We start from the raw sequence: 17,163 nt of genomic DNA, 5'->3' as shown, positions 1-17,163 counted from the left end.
TGCCATCACCGTGCTGAGCATCAGAAGGAAGATTGTGGGCTTGACAATCGCTACACTCTTTTTGTTTGTTTGTTTGTAATACATTTTGGAATAAATTATACTATTTCCTTTATTTCACAGTGGTTTGGGCACCATTATGAGTGACATGAACCCTTGCAAAACAGTGCCGAAATTGTGTATCTTAACTTTTTTCTGTCATTCCTGGTACTGCACCATATTGCCCCCATAAAAGATAGGTACAACATCCAGCACAAGAAACCAGTCACTGGTTCCCTGGACACTCCTCTTCTTGCTTACCAGCACAACATAAACATGGCTTTAATATGTGGCTAACAACCATCATTAATTCCCAGAAGGACACTCCCTCCCCCCTCCCCCCCTCCCCTAACCCCCTTCCATAACTTAATCAGTGCAGTAATATACTTTTTGTCCATGTGCAGTCTAGACCTGTGCCAGCTTGCTCAAGAGTACATAGGATTTTTTAACAGATTGCATTACTCGAAAATAAAATGTACAACTTTCTGCATTAGAAATGTAAAACAAAACTGCATGAAATTTTTGTCAAATTTGAAAAAGAATCATTCCCAGGAGTCAACACCTTCTTAAATCAGACAGAGTGGCAAGATCACTCTACATGCATGGCTATAATTACAAAATTCAGCAGTACATTTGCAGGACTGTTCAGCAGCTTCTCAAACCGGAGAACGAGAACTAGTATAATTCAGTCCCAGGCTTGGATTACACCCCAAATTTTAGTTTGGTTTTAGGAAGTTTACCGTTTGCATGTAGACGAATGCTTTGTGTGGAATCCAACAACTACAGAGACCCTATATCTTTCAACACACATTTGTTAATCTTCAATTACCTCAATCAAATTGAGTAAAAGACATGAAAATAATGTAATCCCTCAGTATGCTCAAAGATGAATTTCTGTGTACATATGATGACCGGTTGCAAGCCTGAAATTTGTTTGAACATTTAAGTTGCCAGGAAAATCTCTGTAAACAGAATTATGCTCTGTAAACAGAATTATGCTCAGAGTGTTAAAGAAGTACCCTAACAAGCTTTGTGAGGTGGGGGGGAGGGATCAAATTCCTCATATCAAAAAAGAAAAATGGCTATAATGAGAAACATACACAATTTCTTCATTTGTTTTAATGAAAGAACTCGCTGAAACATCTTCAGCCAAAAACTGATAGCAAATGTCCAAAATATCCCCCTCCAGTTCATATACTTTCAAGACTTATTCCAACCTTTCAGACACCACTGGACTGTAGTTAGACATTTTTACTTTTTGGAGGAATGCATAGACTGTGAAACTGGTCCTACTCTACATAGCCATCTGTTATCACAGCTATCAGGCAGTGCATTTTTAACAAGATGACTACAATAAGCTGCACAATGCATAGGAGGTGCTGAAGACATAGACCTCACTCCTGTGTGGTCAGTTCTGTGTGAGCAGTTACTTACAACAGGCTACAACATCCACCTAATGGGGCACCTATGAAAAGTGATTGAAGTATGGTGAAAAACAAACAGACCATAAGGTGTTGGATTCCATGCCTCCTCATAGAATGTGGGGATTGAAGGCTTGCCCACTCCCTAAATCATCATATGTGGTTATCTGTGGCAGATCTATGACAGAGGAAGTGTTGGTGCAGACACAAGTGTTTTGGACCATGTCGTTCAGCACACATTGTTGAACACGGCGCTCCTCAGCAAATGACCCCAACATATTCCCATGCTGACCTGATGACATGGTCAGTTACAATTGCAGCGGATACAGGACCATCGAGATTGTCCTGTGGATCAGTGAAAATATGTTACCTGGCCGGGTCAGTGGTTGTGCATAAATAGGCCATCAGCCAGGTGAAAGGCTATTTGAAACATGTACCACACCACAGTCGAAGGCCAATGGGGACAGTATTATGCTGTGAGAAACATTCACCCAGTCTTCCGTATGGTTTGTCATTGTAATAAAAGACACCATGGCAGCTATGGACCACTTGAACATTATTGCTGACCACCTGTACCCATTGTGTTTAATGTCTTCACTGGCCGTGAACTTTATTACGGACTGCCTGTGTTCTTTCATGTTTGATGTCTTCCCAACAGCAATGGCATCTAGTTTAAACTGTCACTGTCACAAGGCCAGAATAGTGCTACAGTGGTTTTAGGGTCACGATATTGAACTCACATTGATATCTTGGCCACTTAATTTAAATGTGATGTAGCTTGTCTGGGACACTATCAGGTGCCAGTTCTGCTCCCGCAAACCACCAGTCTGTAATTTACGGGTTTTGTGTGGACCTGTGCATAGACATGTGGTGCCACATACCTCCAGGAACCTACCAAGGATTTGCCAAATCAATGTCATGCAGAATTGCTGTTGTATTGTCTTCTGAAGGTGACCAACATGGTATTAAGGAGGTGTTCATAATGTGTTGGCTCATCTTTGTATGTAACAGTACATCTTCACATACATTACTGTTTCCAGGGCCTTACAGAAAGATCATAATTGCCTTTTGATTTACCTCTATACAAGTGAAACAGTCAAAGCATACCGTTCTAACCTGTGGACAGCTGTCAAACATAAACATATTCCCATTGCTATCAGTGCTACAGTGAGTGAACTGGCAGATTTACTCGTAAATTTCTGAAGTACCCTGTAGATGATACGTAAGCTTCCAAGCTTATTTTCTGCTTTTCCATTTCCAGTGTTGTTAACTAATGGCACTTTATGAGCGGTCATTTCTTTTATGTCTGTCAGGATCATTGCAGTTTCCCTGATAGTCAACTATTTCAAATTTTTAGCCTTACTGCTATGTGAATGAAAATAAGCTTCTTGAATATTTTGTGTATATTTATTTCTTAACTTATTGATATTTCCTTGTACACCCTGGGTTTACTTATGTGAGTACACTATTTCAAAGCAATAAGTTAAATATTGAGTGGATGACTGTCTTCATATGGGATACATTGACTTTCATGTATCTTCTGTAGAATTTAGTTCATGGAGTGTGACAACTCTTCAAGGTCACTGAGCCACTTATAATCTTGTGCCTCCTTGTATAAATTTTTGTGCTGCGCATGGTTATTTATTTCTACATTCAAAACTGGTGAACAGTGCCCAATAATCTTTCTGAACATCACCATTTTTGAAGATAAAAGTGAAAACTACGGATTAGTAGAGAACGTATAATACATCATACACATTAGTAAAAATAAAACTTCAGGAACTCCATTTTTTGTTGAAAAAACTTAAAGTATATTTTCACATGTAATTTAAAAAAAGAGATGTCATCTAATTGCAAGAATAGAACCAATATATCTATAGATACGACTGGGAACAGGAAGTACAAGTGATGCAGAGCAGAGTGAATGTATTGACAAAGGAACAATTGGGAAATGTAAGCATAGAAATAAGAGAGAATAAAAAATCAGCAGTTAGTGTAAAATGAAAGACCGAAAAGAAATAAAAAATAGAAAATCAAGTAGACTAAAGCAGCACAAGTCTCTCAGTAACAACATAGAGAAGTGCAGAAAGTAAAAGGAGCAGTTTTGGGAAAATTAATGTACAGTAGGTGAACACGATTGAAGAGCTAAAGTTCACAAGATACGCATAAATTTCCTCAAAATACTTAAGCTCAGGAACAATATAAAGAAATATTTTATTTATATTTCGATTAGATTTTTATCACATTCTCTTAGTGGATGTACATTTTCAATCCACTAGATTTAAACACTGTCAAGTGAAATTTCACTTATTGTTTTTAATTTTATATTACCATCATGACAACACTGCAGAAGAAGTACAAAATCTATTTAGTTTTTGTAGTTACTAACAAGTGTATTGTCAAGTGTTTACGCTGAACTAAGCTTCATGGCAAGTGTGTCTGTACACTAGTGTATAGGCCTACACAATGTTCACTGCACTCGGCCGCAGAAGTATTTCACGATGGTTACAAATAAAACAAGTTTCCCTACCATTATATAAAGGCAGGTCACTTACTGTTAAGAGTTAGTCTGCCTGTGTATGAAATGTAGATAATATCTACAATCTGTGACATGTCTAACTTCCAGATTGTTTGAAATATTGTTTTTATAACTGTGAATAGTGACATGAATTTAAACTCCCATAGTCTGTGAGGTTAGATCTGTTGTGAGGTTTCCAAGTAGACATAAAGTATCTCCAATTGAAATTCATTGTCATATTTTTCTGGTATTTGACAACACAGGATGAGACAGATTGTTACTTACCGTAAAGAAGGCATGTTAACTTGTAGACAGGCACAGTTAAAAGACACTTAATAAAGCTTTCGACCACAGCCTTCATCAGTAAGAGACACACACACCATTCATACATACAAGAAAGCACACCTCATGTGCACATGACTGCCAACTCTAGCATCTCAGGCTGGAATGCCATTTGATGTAGTTTGATTGATTTATAGTATTTGGTTTGAATGCCATGAAGAAACAAATAGTGTGATGTAAGTGCAGGCTGTTTTCTGAAGTTGTTTAATGTCAAAGAAAAAGTGTAGTGTATGGCCATCCCTTACTAATGATGATCTCATACAGAAACGTAACTACTACCTTACTGTGCTAGAATTTAACAGCAATTTTCTGCAGACATCCTGATGCTGGAAAACAGAAAAGCAAAACAGCATGTGTGGGGTACTTATTGTAGTAGGTGTTGTGCTGATCCTCAACAATGCCTTCCCATTTATGGTTCAGTACACTACATTTTCAGATAGTACTGGAAAATGCTTGACATATCTTATAGTACTGACTTTATCCTCACCACTTTCTGTCTATTTTTTGCACTTATAGAAACTCCTGTCTGCACAATATTTTTACTGTGACAGAGAGGCATTAACAGCTGCCGTACACTGGTTCCTACCCCAGGTAGCAGATTTCGATGACACCCAAGGATGGTGTGGGTGAAGAGAAAAGTCTTGGTTTGGCAGTAAAAGATTGTGGTTTCTTATCTCAAAAACGCACATTTTTTAATGTAGTCCTACTTTAGCTCTGTGCGCAAATCCAAGATTTGATTTTTTTTCCTTCCCTCCAGCAACAGTGCATCAAATCTCATCTTTTTTCTCCTTTCTGCCTTCATCTCTCCCTAGGTATACCATTGTCCTAGAATGACTTTTATGTCTTTGTCTGTTATACCAGACATTTACACTGACATTTCGAAAATTATTATTTTTCTGACATGCGTAAATTTTAGGCTGTTGTACAAATGCCAATGTAAAATGAACAAATTATTATTTTCAGGTGGTAAATGTGAAGAAGGAGAAGAATGTGATAACATACTGGACGAGTTGGAAAATATTGATGATGAACTGGATGAAGCTGGTATTATATTTGTCACAACTGAGGATCTTAGCATTGCAAAGAAAAATGGAATTAAGACATTCCCTAGCCTAGTCTTTTTCCGTAATAAGGACCCTATGATTTACAAAGGTAAATACCATTTTAAATGCTTAATTGGCACAGTTACCATAATGTTTGATACATGTAACCATGATCTCTGTCTGTTGTGCAGAATAAAACTAAAAGTTTATGTGCATTTTTAGTACATCCATTTCTATTTTGTCTACATCTACATCTACATCTACATTCATACTCCGCAAGCCACCCAACGGTGTGTGGCGGAGGGCACTTTACGTGCCACTGTCATTACCTTCCTTTCCTGTTCCGGTCGCGTATGGTTCGCGGGAAGAACGACTGTCTGAAAGCCTCCGTGCGCGCTCTAATCTCTCTAATTTTACATTCGTGATCTCCTCGGGAGGTATAAGTAGGGGGAAGCAATATACTCGATACCTCATCCAGAAACGCACCCTCTCGAAACCTGGCGAGCAAGCTACACCGCGATGCAGAGCGCCTCTCTTCCAGAGTCTGCCACTTGAGTTTATTAAACATCTCCGTAACGCTATCACAGTTACCAAATAACCCTGTAACGAAACGCGCCGCTCTTCTTTGGATCTTCTCTATCTCCTCCGTCAACCCGATCTGGAACGGATCCCACACTGATGAGCAATACTCAACTATAGGTCGAATGAGTGTTTTGTAAGCCACCTCCTTTGTTGCTGGACTACATTTTCTAAGCACTCTTCCAATGAATCTCAACCCGGTACCCGCCTTACCAACAATTAATTTTATATGATCATTCCACTTCAAATCGTTCCGCACGCATACTCCCAGATATTTTACAGAAGTAACTGCTACCAGTGTTTGTTCCGCTATCATATAATCATACAATAAAGGATCCTTCTTTCTATGTATTCGCAATACATTACATTTGTCTATGTTAAGGGACAGTTGCCACTCCCTGCACCAAGTGCCTATCCGCTGCAGATCTTCCTGCATTTCGCTACAATTTTCTAATGCTGCAACTTCTCTGTATACTACAGCATCATCCGCGAAAAGCCGCATGGAACTTCCGACACTATCTACTAGGTCATTTATATATATTGTGAAAAGCAATGGTCCCATAACACTCCCCTGTGGCACGCCAGAGGTTACCTTAACGTCTGTAGACGTCTCTCCATTGATAACAACATGCTGTGTTCTGTTTGCTAAAAAATCTTCAATCCAGCCACACAGCTGGTCTGATATTCCGTAGGCTCTTACTTTGTTTATCAGGCGACAGTGCGGAACTGTATCGAACGCCTTCCGGAAGTCAAGAAAAATAGCATCTACCTGGGACCCTGTATCTAATATTTTCTGGGTCTCATGAACAAATAACGCGAGTTGGGTCTCACACGATCGCTGTTTCCGGAATCCATGTTGATTCCTACATAGTAGATTCTGGGTTTCCAAAAACGACATGATACTCGAGCAAAAAACATGTTCTAAAATTCTACAACAGATCGACGTCAGAGATATAGGTCTATAGTTTTGCGCATCTGCTCGACGACCCTTCTTGAAGACTGGGACTACCTGTGCTCTTTTCCAATCATTTGGAACCCTCCGTTCCTCTAGAGACTTGCGGTACACGGCTGTTAGAAGGGGGGCAAGTTCTTTCGCGTACTCTGTGTAGAATCGAATTGGTATCCCGTCAGGTCCAGTGGACTTTCCTCTGTTGAGTGATTCCAGTTGCTTTTCTATTCCTTGGACACTTATTTCGATGTCAGCCATTTTTTCGTTTGTGCGAGGATTTAGAGAAGGAACTGCAGTGCGGTCTTCCTCTGTGAAACAGCTTTGGAAAAAGGTGTTTAGTATTTCAGCTTTACGCGTGTCATCCTCTGTTTCAATGCCATCATCATCCCGGAGTGTCTGGATATGCTGTTTCGAGCCACTTACTGATTTAACGTAAGACCAGAACTTCCTAGGATTTTCTGTCAAGTCTGTACATAGAATTTTACTTTCGAATTCACTGAACGCTTCTCGCATAGCCCTCCTTACGCTAACTTTGACATCGCTTAGCTTCTGTTTGTCTGAGAGGTTTTGGCTGCGTTTAAACTTGGAGTGAAGCTCTCTTTGCTTTCGCAGTAGTTTCCTAACTTTGTTGTTGTACCACGGTGGGTTTTTCCCGTCCCTCACAGTTTTACTCGGCACGTACCTGTCTAAAACGCATTTTACGATTGCCTTGAACTTTTTCCATAAACACTCAACATTGTCAGTGTCGGAACAGAAATTTTCGTTTTGATCTGTCAGGTGGTCTGAAATCTGCCTTCTATTACTCTTGCTAAACAGATAAACCTTCCTCCCTTTTTTTATATTCCTATTAACTTCCATATTCAGGGATGCTACAACGGCCTTATGATCACTGATTCCCTGTTCTAGACTTACAGAGTCGAAAAGTTCGGGTCTGTTTGTTATCAGTAGGTCCAAGATGTTATCTCCACGAGTCGGTTCTCTGTTTAATTGCTCGAGGTAATTTTCGGATAGTGCACTCAGTATAATGTCACTCGATGCTCTGTCCCTACCACCCATCCTAAACATCTGAGTGTCCCAGTCTATATCTGGTAAATTGAAATCCCCACCTAAGACTATAACATGCTGAGGAAATTTATGCGAAATGTATTCCAAATTTTCTCTCAGTTGTTCTGCCACTAACGCTGCTGAGTCGGGAGGTCGGTAAAAGGAGCCAATTATTAACCCAGCTCGGTTGTTGAGTGTAACCTCCACCCATAATAATTCACAGGAACTATCCACTTCTACTTCACTACAGGATAAACTACTACTAACAGCGACAAACACTCCACCACCGGTTGCATGCAATCTATCCTTCCTAAACACCGTCTGTACCTCTGTAAAAATTTCGGCAGAATTTATCTCTGGCTTAAGCCAGCTCTCTGTACCTATAACGATTTCAGCTTCGGTGCTTTCTATCAGCGCTTGAAGTTCCGGTACTTTACCAACGCAGCTTCGACAGTTTACAGTTACAATACCGATTGCTGCTTGGTCCCCGCATGTCCTGACTTTGCTCCGCACCCTTTGAGGCTGTTGCCCTTTCTGTACTTGCCCGAGGCCATCTAACCTAAAAAACCGCCCAGTCCACGCCACACAACCCCTGCTACCCGTGTAGCCGCTTGCTGCGTGTAGTGGACTCCTGACCTATCCAGCGGAACCCGAAACCCCACCACCCTATGGCGCAAGTCGAGGAATCTGCAGCCCACATGGTCGCAGAACAGTCTCAGCCTCTGATTCAGACCCTCCACTCGGCTCTGTACCAAAGGTCCGCAGTCAGTCCTGTCGACGATGCTGCAGATGGCGAGCTCTGCTTTCATCCCGCTAGCGAGACTGGCAGTCTTCACCAAATCAGATAGCCGCCGGAAGCCAGAGAGGATTTCCTCCGATCCATAGCGACACACATCATTGGTGCCGAGATGAGCGACCACCTGCAGATGGGATTGTTCTCAGTCATCTGAATGCACATTTTTGGACCAGAAAGGCTTTTAATGTAAAAAAGTTGTAACAGTTTTTATCTGCAAAATTATATTAATATCCTGTAGTAAACATAACTTACACTGCACTCTATAATAAAGGGTACAGTCTACTTGTGGAAGTTATGAAAAAATGACAAGTAAGTAAATAAATGCTTAAAATAGTATACCGCATATTTCAAATGGCAGTTATGTCATGAGTTTTATTCTAAGGAACCCCTAGAATACCTATCTGTGCAGAGAAAATAACAACCGTTGACACTAGAAAAGTAGTTCATCGTACACTTCAGACAGTGGGCCATCTTCTGGGAAGAAATACATTTTGTAAATGCTGTCATCCTTTTTGCCAGCTTCATTAAAGAGACAATTGTAGGTTGCAAGTAGGAAGTATGCATTCTGTATTTTTTTCATTTTTCTTCCATTCAAATTCAAAGCTAGAAATATTCCTTTGCTTTCATTCCGTGCTAGTCAATCACACATGAAGTATTTTAACACCTTTTTAATTATATATCTGTAGTTAATGCCAGAGTAAGATATACAGAACCATACTAATTAGGTAACTGAATGCTCATACTTGAATCATGTATACAATGAGAAGTACATTGCTCATAGTGTTATCTATCACTGTAGTAAATTACACCGGTTTTCTGTACAGCTGTTAATGACTTGTGAAATGTGAAGTGGGAAGTTCATATGAATATGAAAGTTTAGATGGATTCTAACATGCTACAATAAAAAGTACAGACAGTGATTTAAAAGCACACCGTCACACAGGTTTGCATAACATTTCATCTCTCATAATGTCCAGTTTCTTCCTGATTTCAGTTGCAAGGGTCTTCTTATTTATCTTTTATTTTGACATTGTTGAATTGTTGACAGAGGGAATAAATCTAAAATAATCTGCCTGTAATCTTGAGGGAAGATTACAGGTTCAAAAAAAATGAAACTCTTTAAGTTCTCATCAGAGGACTATTATTTGTATAGTAGCTTGTTAAATTTGTAGCATTATATCCACCACTGGAACTGAAGAGAGATTTGCATAATACTTTTATTGTGCTAAGAGAAAAAAATAAATGTTTTCAATGTGATATTGGTTATACTTAAATATTTTCATTTAATTGAATGAGGGCATATCTTTTTGCAAAGTTTAACATTTTAGTTTTCATACATGCATGTTATAAATGATACATAATAAGGGTGATGTTGGAATAGTGTGCTTAGAATTTTTGATTTTATTTTTGTAGGTGATCTGGATGATGAAGATGAAGTTCTTGCATGGCTTACTGATGAGGACACACTTGAAATACCTGGGCGCATTGAAGAAGTTAATACCCGTATGCTTGAGAAAATCCTCCAAGATAATCAGAATGTTGTAGTATTTTTCTGTAAGTATGCCTGACACTTATTATTATTATTATTTATTTATGTATTTTCATTTAGGAGAGAGTATAATGTTCTGATGAAACTTTTGTGCATGTTGATTTCACTGAGATCAGTGTTTAAGTGTTGTAAATCATTTTGAACAAATTTTGTCATTCTGGCCTTCTTTTTTAATGGTGCTCAGCTGAGTTGTTTCAATTTTATGCACAATATGTCTGCTCTGCTCTGTGTAATCGACACTTACTACGCCCTTGGTTGGACTGCAGGCAGCAAGTGCGCATAACATCTAAACTTGCAGCAACTGAAGAATTGGGTTGCTTGTCGAAATGTAATGTGTGAAATAGAAACAACAACTTGGCAGAACACGCAGAAGAACATCATTAACCATGCGCATCAGCAGAACCTGAGATATCACAGACTTCTTTTAACATTGAACATTTGTGTGCACTTTTATGTACACTACTTGCAGGATGCAGCTGCTAGGCTGACAGAGTATGTGTGGCATTCACATGTGGGTCTTTTAGGATAGAGAAATTCCTCCACAGGCCCAATAAGATAGGTTCTGATTTCAGACAGGAAAGAACACTATCCCCACATGCCCTCTTGAGAGGTGTTGTCAGGATTGAAAAAGCAATGTAGGATTGTAATTAATAAATGGTACTCATGTGCAGAAAGGAAAACAGTTTCAATTTATTTGGTCATTTGGAAAGGGGGGGGGGGGAGGTATTACATGGTGAGGCTTTCCAGCGTGATGAGAGAAGGTAGCTCCAGTAGCCCCAGACACATCTCGGAGAAACTAAGCAACAGCTTATAATAGAAGAAAGGGTTGTTTCTTGCTGTGGCTCTGAGAGCCATCAGTCCCACATGTCAGGTGAACTTGCTCCATGGTTTGATTGACAGGGTAGCTTTGCTGATGATTGGATTGCAAAGGTTAGAACATAATGTAAGAATAATGAGTAGATGTTTGCAGGGCAGTTTTTAAAGATAAAGGAAGGGAGTGAATGATTCACTTCTAATGTTATTAGAGGAGGTAATGGATCCATTGTGATTGTAGTAGAATAGGTGCTGAAATACCACTTCATCAGACTGCAGTTGGATTTTTAAGACAATGTGGGAATGCAGTGTCTAATGTCTATAAGATATCCAAGTAACCACTGGGATGGCACCAAATGGTTGCCAACCTGATAATAAGGCAGATCAAAATTATAGAACAGAATTTTGAAAAACAACGGTTTCGACAGGATGGAAACATTGTAAGTAAAATTTATTTTGAGTTCATTAGCACCACCGATTATGTCCTCTAAATACCATAGTAACTTTTTACATGACTGTAGGAAAGTTGCAAACAGAAAATATATTAATATGTGGAAGCCACCAAATCGTCTACTTGATTAGATCTTTCTGAGCATCAACCAGAATGATGTGCAAAACTAAATAGGGTGTACTGACAAAAGTATAAAATGACAGTTACAAGTCATGACACTTCTCATCACATTAATGCATGTTATAGATAAATAGTAACATTTAGAATAAATGTCTGAGGAGTGAGTCCTTTGACACCAATTTCTGTGATCACAACAGCAAGGTAATTAAGTTCATTTAAACTGATCAGAAAGATTGTAAAAATTACTCGTGACAATAAAACATCAAATGAACAAATAAGTGCAACAAAAAAATGTTGTTTGAAATAGTCACAAGAGTAAGTAATTCGTAAGACAAATACAAAATAATAGTTTTAGTTATAGAAAACAGTACTATACAGAATTACAGTTCATGACGATAGAAAAATAACTTTTGCAGTTCACCTCAGTAGAATCCACTGGAAGAAAGCCAAGGTACGTGACTAGCTGTATGCATCCTGCTACATAATTTGCATGTGGAACAAGAATATATAGTCATGCTCAGTATCAGAATAGCAAGCAGGACAGAAGCCACAATGGAAACAGTTATGTAAAGTCAAATATTGTGCTAGTGGAATGCTGTAATAGAGGCAGGAACTGAATTTAGTGATTTGCTGCTCCTGTGCCATTTACGAATCCAAGGATGCGAGTAAATCTGTGTTGCTAGCATGTGAAAGAACTAATAAGAGATGATGTGTACTGATAGAGAACTTAAGTTCCAGAATGGATAACAAGAATCCTTCAGTAGTGGCATAAAAAGTTTCTTTCAGTTGTGCAGAGAATTGAAATCCAGATCCCAGGATAAAGCAATGGGTGAACAGAAGTCCACTCAGTATGTATGTGGAGTGCAATTACAATTGGAACACAGAAGCAAAATGAGAATGGGGTATGGGACCCAGTACACGTAGCTGACTCTTTTGATGTAATAGTATACGGCCCATTAGAGGCTGTGAAGTGTATTGTTTAAGCCACAGTAGTGACTGTGAGCTCACTATTGTGTAAGGTGTACACACGCATGTGTGTATTAAGTGCTGGAGGTGTCAATATTAATGATGTGTTTCATTAAATGTTAGAATGTGAAAATGTGTCTTATTGAGTGTCCTATGTTAGTAAATCAGCATATTTGTGACTTAACACCTTTATCACTATTGATGGAAACCACACTAGGTTGTGATTGGTACCTGACTACAAGTTCCTTTCTGATCTGGAATATATTGGCTAAATTAAAATTATTTATCTATTGCAACAGTCAAGACAGGAAGGAAGTGTGGTGGAATAAAGGCTGCATTAATTTTACTATCAGCCAGGGACCAGTCAATTGTGTTGTGTATGAGACAGTCAGTGGTCGTCATTATGTTTCAAGAAGAAACAAAAGATGTTGCATTGCTCAAGTATAATTAAAGACAATAAATTGCATCGCCAATGTCCACTTGGAGACCTGTCGCATGGTGCGGTGCTTGGTTGTTCTTGCTCAGCAGTGATTGAACAATAGGTAGTTCGGTCCAGTGGAGTGTGGTATCATATTTCTTTAGACTTCTTCAAAACAATGTGGCAGCCTTCTCCTCAATACTGGCTTGTGATATGTGCCTTTTTAATGCAAGTTTCCCAATTCCATAAACTTTGAACATAACTTTGCCTTGCCAGACAACGGAAAAAGTATGTTGTGACAATGTTTCAACATAGTGAAATAATGCAAACATATGTTAAAACTATTAGTGAAATAATGCAAACATATGTTAAAACTATTCAATAGTGGAGGCAGCCAATGTAAGAGGCATTCAAAACGAAATGAGCCAGGTGCATAATTACAGAGACCAGTACCTGTATGTTAGAAGTATTGACCATAGCTGTTGAGATGCTTGTCCCACTGTGACACAAAGTGGTCAATGGCTGTCTCATAAAATTCCTGGGGCTGCAATGTGAACCAGTTCTGCATGTACAGCTGGACGTAATGGACGTCATTGTCCGAGTTTAATCGTTTGCCCCTCAGAGCCTTTTTAAGGGGACCAAAAATGGCGTAATCACAGGAAGAGAGGTCCGGACTGTAAGGAGGGTGGCCGAGAACCTCCCATTTGAATTTCTGCAGGAGTGCTGCGACTGTGTTAGCCGTATGAGGCTTATGGAGCCTCTGTGTGTGTGTGTGTGTGTGTGTGTGTGTGTGTGTGTGTGTGTGTGTGTGTGTGTGTCAGTCTTTTCATTGTGCCTGTCTGCAACTCATCATGTCCACTATGTGGTGAGTAGCAACTATCCTTTTCATAATATTGTTACACTACATTCGTCAGCAACATACAGTCAGTATCACTTACAGTTGAACAATACATTTGTACACAGGTGACAAACAGTCATTTCATTTTTACTGTATGTTTGCATATGTTTTAGAAAGTTATATCTTTATTTTGATTTGTTATGTTCAGTTTCTGTTTAAGTTACTTAGAGTTCAAATTTTTATGTTTCAAGGAATTTCTTTACATTGTAGAAGCATTGTTATAGCAGATCATATTGGAATCAGTATGTTGTTGTTGTTGTTGTTGTTGTTGTGGTCTTCAGTCCTGAGACTGGTTTGATGCAGCTCTCCATGCTACTCTATCCTGTGCAAGCTTCTTCATCTCCCAGTACCTACTGCAACATACATCCTTCTGAATCTGTTTAGTGTATTCATCTCTTGGTCTCCCTCTACGATTTTTACCCTCCACACTGCCCTCCAATACTATATTGGTAATCCCTTGATGCCTCAGAACATGTCCTACCAACCGATCCCTTCTTCTAGTCAAGTTGCGCCACAAACTTCTCTTCTCCCCAATCCTATTCAATACCTCCTCATTAGTTATATGATCTACCCATCTAATCTTCAGCATTCTTCTGTAGCACCACATTTCAAAAGCTTCTATTCGCTTCTTGTCCAAACTAGTTATCGTCCATGTTTCCCTTCCATACATGGCTACGCTCCATACAAATACTTTCAGAAACGACTTCCTGACACTTAAATCTATACTCAACGTTAACAAATTTCTCTTCTTCAGAAACGCTTTCCTTGCCATTGCCAGTCTACATTTTATATCCTCTCTACTTCAACCATCATCAGTTATTTTGCTCCCCAAATAGCAAAACTCCTTTACTAGTTTAAGTGTCTCATTTCCTAATCTAATTCCCTCAGCATAACCCGACTTAATTCGACTACATTCCATTATCCTCGTTTTGCTTTTGTTGATGTTCATCTTATATTCTCCTTTCAAGACACTATCCACTCCGTTCAACTGCTCTTCTACGTCCTTTGCTGTCTCTGACAGAATTACAATGTCATTGGCGAACCTCAAAGTTTTTATTTCTTCTCCATGGATTTCTATACCTACTCCAAATTTTTCTTTTGTTTCCTTCACTGCTTGCTCGATATACAGATTGAATAACATCGTGGAGAGGCTACAACCCTGTCTCACTTCCTTCCCAACCACCGCTTCCCTTTCATGTCCCTCGACTCTTATAACTGCCATCTGGTTTCTGTACAAATTGTAAATAGCCTTTCGCTCCCTGTATTTTACCCCTGCCACCTTCAGAATTTGAAAGAGAGTATTCCAGTCAACATTGTCAAAAGCTTTCTCTAAGTCTACAGATGCTAGAAACGTAGGTTTGCCTTTCCTTAATCTAGCTTCTAAGATAAGTCGTAGGGTCAGTATTGCCTCACGTGTTCCAATATTTCTACAGAATCCAAACTGATCTTCCCCGAGGTTGGCTTCTACCAGTTTTTCCATTCATCTGTAAAGAATTCACGTTAGTCATTTGCGGCCATGGCTTATTAAACTGATAGTTCGGTAATTTTCACATCTGTCAACACCTGCTTCCTTTGGAATTGGAATTATTATATTCTTCTTGAAGTCTGAGGGAATTTCGCCTGTCTCATACATTTTGCTCACCAGTTGGTAGAGTTTTGTCAGGACTGGCTCTCCCAAGGCCGTCAGTAGTTCTAATGGAATGTTGTCTACTTCCGGAGCCTTGTTTCGACTCAGGTCTTTCAGTGCTCTGTCAAACTCTCACGCAGTATCGTATCTCCCATTTCATCTTCATCTACATCCTCTTCCATTTCCATAATGTCCTCAAGTACATCGCCCTTGTATAGACCCTCTATATACTCCTTCCTCCTTTCTGCTTTCCCTTCTTTGCTTAGAACTGGGTTTCCATCTGAGCTCTTGATATTCTTGCAAGTGGCTCTCTTTTCTCCAAACGTCTCTTTAATTTTCCTGTAGACAGTATCTATCTTACCCCTAGTGAGATAAGCCTCTACATCATTACATTTGTCCTCTAGCCATCCCTGCTTAGCCATTTTGCACTTCCTGTCGATCTCATTTTTGAGGTATTTGTATTCCTTTTTGCCTGCTTCATTTACTGCATTTTTATATTTTCTCCTTTCATCAATTAAATTCAATATTTCTTCTGTTACCTAAGGATTTCTACTAGCCCTTGTCCTTTTACCTACTTGATCCTCTGCTGCCTTCACTACTTCATCTCTCAAAGCTACCCATTCTTCTTCTACTGTATTTCTTTCCCCCATTCCTGTCAATTGTTCTCTTATGCTCTCCCTGAAACTTTGTACAACCTCTGGATTAGTCAGTTTATCCAGGTGTCATCTCCTTAAATTCCCACCTTTTTGCAGTTTCTTCAGTTTTAATCTACAGTTCATAACCAATAGATTGTGGTCAGAGTCCACATCTGCCCCTGGAAATGTCTTACAATTTAAAACCTGGTTCCTAAATCTCTGTCTTACCATTATACTGTATAATATATCTGAAACCTGTCAGTATCTCCAGGGTTCTTCCATGTATACAACCTTTTTTTATGATTCTTGAACCAAGTGTTAGCTGTGATTAAGTTGTGCTCTGTGCAAAATTCTACTAGGCGGCTTCCTCTCTCATTTCTTAGCCCCAATCCATATTCACCTACTACGTTTCCTTCTCTTCCTTTTCCCACTACCGAATTCCAGTCACCCATGACTATTAAATTTTCGTTTCCCTTCACTATCTGAATAATTTCTTTTATTTCATCATACATTTCTTCAATTTCTTCATCATCTGCAGAGCTAGTTGGCAAATAAACTTGTACTACTGTAGTAGGCGTGGGCTTCGTGTCTATCTTGGCCACAATAATGCGTTCACTATGCTGTTTGTAGTAGCTTACCCGCACTCCTATTTGTTTATTCATTATTAAACTGACTCCTGCATTACCCCTATTTGATTTTGTATTTATAACCCCATATTCGCCTGACCAAAAGTCTTGTTCCTCCTGCCACCGAACTTCACTAATTCCTACTACATCTAACTTTAACCTATCCATTTCCGTTTTTAAATTTTCTAACTTACCTACTCGATTAAGGGATCTGACATTCCATGCTCCGATCCGTAGAACACCAGTTTTCTTTCTCCTGATAACAACGTCCTCCTGAGTAGTCCCACCCGGAGATCTGAATGGGGGACTATTTTACCTCCGGAATATTTTAC

At 39.3% G+C, this 17,163-nt stretch overlaps 1 protein-coding gene across 1 annotated transcript in view; it reads left to right on the top strand.

The window, feature by feature from the left end:
• LOC126260960 (uncharacterized) overlaps window positions 1-17,163 on the top strand; it is a 473,264-nt gene that overhangs the window by 226,100 nt on the left and 230,001 nt on the right. The window contains exons 15-16 of the mRNA XM_049958484.1: window positions 5,281-5,469; window positions 10,142-10,282. Of these exons, the coding sequence (XP_049814441.1) occupies window positions 5,281-5,469; window positions 10,142-10,282 (330 nt within the window). The remainder of the gene's footprint in view (window positions 1-5,280; window positions 5,470-10,141; window positions 10,283-17,163) is intronic.

The sequence above is a fragment of the Schistocerca nitens genome, chromosome 5, assembly GCF_023898315.1.
Source record: "Schistocerca nitens isolate TAMUIC-IGC-003100 chromosome 5, iqSchNite1.1, whole genome shotgun sequence".
Classification (NCBI taxonomy): Eukaryota; Metazoa; Arthropoda; class Insecta; order Orthoptera; family Acrididae; genus Schistocerca; species Schistocerca nitens.
This window is presented reverse-complemented; position numbering and strand designations above follow the sequence as displayed.